Raw genomic sequence first — 7,646 nt, forward strand, 5'->3', positions numbered from 1 at the left:
TTGAAAAAAAAAATGTTTATCTATATGTAGGTATATATGTATATATGTAGTGACAGTGTCTAAAGCAGAGAAATCAAATTCTGTATGCAATCATTTATGATAGTGGTACTATTAGACTTGTATTTTAGAATCCTTTTTTAAAATATTTTATTTATTTTTCATGAGAGACACAGAGAGAGAGAGGCAGAGACATAGGCAGAGGGAGAAGCAGGCTCCATGCTGAAAGCTGGATGTGGGACTCGATCCTGGGACTCCAGGATCACACCCTGAGCCAAAGGCAGAAGCTCAACCGCTAAGCCATCCAGCTGTCCCTGTATTTTAGAATCCTGATACAAAGTTTGTAAACACTTTCTATTAAATATTTAGTTGAGAAAATAATATTTAACTGTTAAAATGTAAAAAGCCTATATTCTAAAAGAACATTTACTTTTATTAGGATTAGCTAGATTAGTCTACGGCCATACCACCCTGAATGCGCCCGATCTCGTCTGATCTCGGAAGCTAAGCAGGGTCGGGCCTGGTTAGTACTTGGATGGGAAGATTAGCTAGATTATTTAAAGTAATGCTTGAAATTAAATAGAACTAGCCAAATTATGAGAGACTATGTACTGCTATTGGGATTACTCTTCTTTCTCAGTTTTCTATAAATTAGTGATTCTTAAAGTGTGGTTCCCTGATGAGCAGCATCAACATCACCTGGGAAGTTAGTAAAACTGCAAATATTTAGGCCTTACCTCTGATCTGGATGAGAAACTCTGAAGGCATGACACAGGGATATGTGTGTTTACAGGCCGTCAATGTAATTCTTATGTATGCTAAAATAATTTCTTCTGTCAGACTTTCTGTCTCTTTATCTCTCTGTGTATCTGTGTCTCTGTGTATGTAACTTGTAGGACTACTGAAAAGGCGTCACCAGATTGCTTGCATATAACATTTATCGAAGAACTCCATCGTTGCATTTTTTTTCTTCCTGTAGTTTTCCTGGTTGTTTCATTATTTTATTCAGTGATAAAATGAAAATTACTATCCTTATTAAAGGATCCACTAAATCATAATATTAATTCAACTGTGTTGCATTCTTGAAGTAATCCTTCCAATGTAAGTCTTAAGCCTTTTTTAATTCTTTGAAAATATTATTCTAGTATTAATATAAATATGAAAATAGTGGCTAAGCTTTCCTTTTCTTCCTATAGTCAGAAGGACCATAGAATGGTGATAGGGAGAACTCTTATACTTTATTATGCAGGTATCTATTTTCAGTTCTTTGTGAATTCTTGCCAACTCACTCATCTTGGCTTGAATTCCAGTGAACATAACCAGTTGAATAATGGAAACTACTTTCTGTGTTTACTACAGTTGGGCACAATATGGGCATACTAATATTGGTTAAGCTAGATAGAAAAAGTGATAGCAAAAAAAAATAAAATAAAAAAGAATGAAAAAGTGATAGCTTTAAGGATGACTATTTTGGGAGAAATCGGAGAGTCAGAATAAGATTTATATGCTCTGCAAAATAGTGACCTACTGTTGATTTCCATACTTTGAGAAAAATAATTAGGAATTTCAGATTTTGTACTTCTGTCTGGGTTTATGTTACACCATAGTGAAAGATTTCTGCCTTGAATTTGAGCTTTTAGTCTGTGAAAAATATAGCTTTATATTTCATGTTCAATAAACTCACTTTCAGTAACTAAGAACTATATTGTGCCAAGACAAGCGTAAGCAATGTGAATGATTTTGTTGGTGTTTTCCCATCTTTTATATGGTGGTCATCCAAAGTTTATATTTCACTGTGCTCTTTCAAATTAAAATTTCCAAGTTTTGTAATGTTTTTGTTATTGATATATAAGTATTTGACTCTGCTATATGAAGTATGACTGTTAACTGCTGAGCAATAACCCATACATGAAGATAAGTCTTATCATTTTAATGTCATATGTGAAACCTATAGTTACAACATTATATTGATATTGTGCATTATGTGAAAATAGTAGACTTTCCAAAGAAGTATAATATTGCTCTCAGATCTTAATTATCCATGTTAATAGAGGTGAGCATTGATGGATATTCAATATGTGTATCTTTTAAGTTCTCTAGATAATTCTTTTTTTAATTTTTATTTATTATTTATGATAGTCACACACACATAGAGAGAGAGGCAGAGACACAGGCAGAGGGAGAAGCAGGCTCCATGCACCAGGAGCCTGACGTGCGATTCGATCCCGGGTCTCCAGGATCACGCCCTGGGCCAAAGGTAGGCACCAAACCGCTGTGCCACCCAGGGATCCCTCTCTAGATAATTCTGAAAAACATAAGTTTGGGTATCGTTAACAGAGGTGATCAAGCAGCAGCTAAATAGTTATTTAATGATGATCAGTTTTCCTACACCACTTCTCTAGTGTATAGTGAAGTTAAAATTTGGACGACCTTTTCTTGTCTTTGCAAGATCACAGTATGATTCTGTCTGAGAAATAAAATTCTGACCCTTCCCTTCCTCCTTTTATATCTATGAGTAGATTTAAGATATAAAGTAAAACCTCCTATATCTTGATTTAAAGGACACCATTTTGATCAAGGACTCCTACATATTGACAATTAGATAAGTTATGTCTTTGAGGTTTTATTTGCACATAAATACCCTGGAAACTTTTGTATGGGAAAGAATGTGGTGATTTTAATAATGTCAGTATACCAATGTAAATGATCTTTATTATCAGATCATTGGTGATTAAAGGTATAGCTTTACAGGGGGATTGTAGGCCTGGTGTTTGACCAGTGAATTTTAAACTTTTAACTAATATTGGAAAAGGAAATCTGCCATAAGGAAAGGAAAAACTTCTGCTTGCAAAAAATTTACATATTAAAAAGAAATGTGGGAACTTTATTTTTTAAAGATTTTATTTGTTCATGAAAGACACAGAGGGAGAGGTAGAGTCATAGACAGAGGGAGAAGCAGGCTCCCTGCAGGGAGCCCGATGTGAGACTCAATCCCCAGACCTGGGATCATGTCCTGAGCCAAAGGCAGATGCTCAACCACTGAGCCACCCAGGCATCCCTGAGAACTTTTTCTATATCAATCAAAGTTGTATAGTTTACATGTGATATTTCTAAAATAATAGTAAATTATTGATCTTGTTTAGGCCTTTACATGAAACCAGCCAATGTTATGTTCTAGATTGAGAATTTGAGAATAACAAAGTTTATTAGTTTAAAACAATTCAGTGATAATTCCAGGAAGAGAAATTAGGAAATTGGCATGCCAGTTCTTGCTATATATTCTATTCTTTGTGTAACATTTTATTTTTTCCAATATCTTAATGTCAATATACAGATCATTTCACTTGATATGTGAATAACTAAAATCCAACAGCCTGGTGTATAGTCAATTCAACTTAATCATTTTTAAGTAATTGATGTGGATATTGACATTGCCAATAAAACTATCTGAACATTAGTAATTAAAGTGGTTTAAAATGAAACAAAGAATACCTTATGTGAGACAGATTATCCCATAATTAATAAAAATAAGTTTTCTTTAATTCACATATATGGAGATTTCTTTTTTTTTTTTTCATTTTTTTATTTTTTATTTTTTATTTTTTTTTATAAATTAATTTTTATTGGTGTTCAATTTACCAACATACAGAATAACACCCAGTGCTCATCCCGTCAAGTGTCCCCCTCCGTGCCCGTCACCCATTCACCCCCACCCCCCGCCCTCCTCCCCTTCCACCACCCCTAGTTCATTTCCCAGAGTTAGAAGTCTTTATGTTCTGTGTCCCTTTCTGATATATGGAGATTTCATATGCAGAAACAGAATAGGTTTAGTGTTATCATCCACTGACATAGATTTGCCATTGCTTAATTGGCCTTTTGCAAAAATGCTTGGACTGTCAAAGTCAATTCAAAATGAGTAAGTCTGGGATGCCTGGGTGGCTCAGTGGTTGAGTGTCTGCCTTTGGCTCAGGGCATGATACCGGGGTCCTGGAATCAAGTCCCACATCAGGATCCCTGCATGGAGCCTGCTTCTCCCTCTGCCTATGTCTCTGCCTCTCTCACTCCGTGTCTCTCATGAGTAAATAAATAAAGTCTTAAAAAATAAGAATGAATAAAAAAAAACAAGTAGGTCCAAGATACGAGTGGAATATAAGAGACAAATGAACAAAGAAAAAAAGAAAAAATACACACTCTAAAATACAGAGAACAAACTGATGGTTACCTGAGGGGAAGTGGATGAGAGGGATGGGTGAAATAGCTAAAGGGGATTAAGAGTACACTTATGATGCTGAGTAATGTATAGAATAGTTGAATCACTATATTGTGTGCCTGAAACTAACACTGTATGTTAGTTATACTGGAATTATTTTTTTTTAGATTTTATTTATTTATTCATGAGAGACACAGAGAGAAAGGCAGAGACATAGGCAAAGGGATAAGTAGGCTTCCCACAGGGAGCCCAATGCAGGACTTGATCCCAGGACCTTAGGATCACTACCTGAGCCAAAGGCAGATGCTCAACCACTGAGCCACCCGGTGCCCCCTAGTTATACTGTAATTAAATAAACAAACAAGCAAATAAGTAAATCAAGAAAAGAAAAAAAGTTGATTCTATACATGTCAAATATAATGATATTTGCTCTATTTCTACAACACAAAATTCTAAATATTGAGATTTTTTCCAATAACTCCTTATATAGGCAAAATATGAATACTCTATACAAATCTGCCTTAAATTTCAGGTATTTTTTATTTCTGGAATTCAAGATAGGAAGCCTAAACCCAAAGCTACATCCATAACTAGCACTTTATTTTCCTAGATTTATTTGCTTAGACAGCTTAATAGAGTATTTGAAGATCCATGTAGTAACTGTAATTGTACCTAATAATATATTTAACAATTGCATTTATAGTATTTATAACTTTAATTTCTTAACACCTCCAAACTGTAAAATTTTCTCAGCATGTCATATTGTACATCTGCAGAAAATGTGTTTAGAGCTCAGGAATCTTATGGTTTTATATATTCTTACTCTCATTTTGGAGACACATGGAGTAGCCTCATTTAGTTTTCATTTTAAAGTGACTACATATTATTTCCTTCAACATTTTTAATAAGGTTATGGACACATAGTAGAAGAGGTCATAAATTAGGTACCATCCTTATCCTCAAATTCAGGGAATTCATAGCCTAATGGATAGTCTTTAAAATTTGAGCAATAATATATATGAAACTATACCATAAATATATATGGTATGGTATGGACTGTCAAAGTCAATTCAAAATGAGTAAGTCTGGGACACCCGAGTGGCTCAGCGGTTATTGCCCTAAAGTTTTTGTATTAAAGATGCTATATATTTCTAAACATTATACCTTCAGTCAGCTGGATCTAACACACATAGACATGCTCTTTGACCTCGCTTTAAATTCATGACAAATAATATCAATGATGTACTATGGTAATTTCATGAAAAAATGTGTACCAAATATAATCATTATAGTATTTACATGGAGGAGATTGAGAAGACCACCATTTTATATAAAAAGTAATTGCAACTGTAAGAATTCCCTAAGAATGTTTGTTTGCATATACCAATGGATCTAACAATTCTGACATAATCATAATGGGTTTTATTTCACTTGCTTAACTATAGAAAACAAACTGATGGTTACCAGGGGGGAGGTGGGTAGGGAGATGTATAAAAAAAATTGGTGATGGGGATTAAGGAGTGCACTTGCTGTGATGAACACTGGCTGTTGTATGAAAGTGTTGAATCACTATATGGCACACCTGAAACTAATATTACACTGTATGCTAACTGGAATTTAAATAAAAACTAAAAAATATATTTAAACACAATTAGGTACAGTGATCATTAACTTTCTAACATTAGCTTTATGTTGAGAGAAGTCTGTTAACTTTTTACATGCTTTAGGTTTAACACTGATTTTAATGTTTTGCTTGCTTTTTAGTTGATCTACTGACTTTACAATGTCTGAAATCAGATTTAGCAATCTCACTTGGGATCAGCTTATAACACTGGATCAAGTATTAGATGAAGTAATTCCAATTCATGGAAGGGGGAATTTCCCCACATTGGAGGTAAAACCAAAAGATATCATTCAGGTTGTGAAAGAGCAATTGATAGAGCAAGGAATTATTGTTAAAGATACCCGATTGAATGGTTCCACAGCAAGTTATATACTTGCAAGTCACAATGGAATCAGCTATAAGGATCTAGATGTTATTTTTGGTGTCGAACTACCAAGTGATCAGGAATTTCAAGTTGTTAAGGATGCAGTTCTTGGTTGTCTACTTGACTTTTTACCAAAAGGTGTGAAAAAGGAAAAGATCACCCTGAAAACCATGAAAGAGGCTTATGTGCAAAAGATGGTCAAAGTTTGCAATAAGCACGATCGTTGGAGTCTCATTTCTCTTTCAAACAACACTGGAAAGAATGTAGAGCTAAAATTTGTGAATTCACTCAGACGACAATTTGAATTTAGCGTTGATTCCTTTCAAATTGTTTTGGATCCCATGTTAGAATTCTACAGTGACAAAAATGCTAAACTAACCAAAGAATCCTATCCTGTTGTGGTAGCTGAAAGCATGTATGGAGACTTCCGGGAAGCAATGACACATTTGCAATTCAAGCTTATATCTACTAGAAAACCTGAAGAGATTAGAGGTGGTGGCCTTCTGAAGTACAGCAACTTGCTGGTTCGTGACTTTAAGCCAGCTTGTGAAGCAGAAATCAAGACACTGGAACGTTATATGTGTTCTAGGTTCTTTATTGATTTTCCTGATGTAGCAGAACAGCAAATGAAGATTGAATCATACCTTCGTAACCATTTCATAGGTGAAGAAAAGAACAAGTATGACTACCTTATGACCTTGCGTGGAGTTGTGAATGAAAGCACTGTTTGTCTCATGGGACATGAAAGAAGGCAGACACTCAATATGATCACCCTTATGGCTTTAAAAGTACTTGGAGAACAGAATATCCTACCCAATACAGATAATGTAACTTGCTTTTATCAGCCTGCTCCATACTTTGCTGCTGAGGGAGGGCACCCTACTTATTATGTGACATCTGGACCACCACCTATTTTTTTTCAGCCATACCACCCACTGCACTTTCATGTGCCAAATGGTATGGTTTAAACACACACACACACACACACACACCACACACACACACACACACACCAGAAACTTTGCTTTAATTAAACACCTCATAAAGCAAGTTTCCAAAATCCATAAAATATAAGATCTATTTTTATTTTTGTGCAGTTACCAACTATTTTCCATCAATTATAGCTAGCTTACACCTTTATAGTAAATACAATATCATCTATGAACTGGCTACTTTATATGATTTTCAAGTGTTATTTATTAGCTCTAATAATTTTCAAATATTGTGGATCACTTAAAATGATTTTCAAATCTCACTCAGTCTTAAGTAAGACTTTCAAATTTACTCTGACAAATACATTGCAGATGCCTACATCTTTGATTAAAATATAAAAGAACAGATTCATGTATTAAAATCCAAAGGTAAAGTGCCACATTTTTTTATTAAACCAACTCCTTTGTTTCATTCACTTCATTTTTTTGTAGTGAATATCACCATCAATGAATTTTCAA

General features: G+C 34.4%; 1 protein-coding gene across 1 annotated transcript; it reads left to right on the forward strand.

The window, feature by feature from the left end:
* Window positions 1-5,990: 5,990 nt before the first annotated feature.
* On the forward strand, window positions 5,991-7,163 carry TENT5D (terminal nucleotidyltransferase 5D). Its single transcript, XM_055337448.1, has one exon. It carries the CDS (start codon window positions 5,991-5,993, stop codon window positions 7,161-7,163), a length of 1,173 nt encoding a protein of 390 aa, XP_055193423.1.
* Window positions 7,164-7,646: the final 483 nt, after the last annotated feature.

The sequence above is a fragment of the Nyctereutes procyonoides genome, unplaced genomic scaffold, assembly GCF_905146905.1.
Source record: "Nyctereutes procyonoides isolate TBG_1078 unplaced genomic scaffold, NYPRO_anot_genome, whole genome shotgun sequence".
NCBI lineage: Eukaryota > Metazoa > Chordata > Mammalia > Carnivora > Canidae > Nyctereutes > Nyctereutes procyonoides.

Bases quoted from the DNA above. Each gene is read 5' to 3' on its own strand.
- TENT5D (XM_055337448.1), top strand. From the start codon at position 5,991: ATGTCTGAAATCAGATTTAGCAATCTCACTTGGGATCAGCTTATAACA.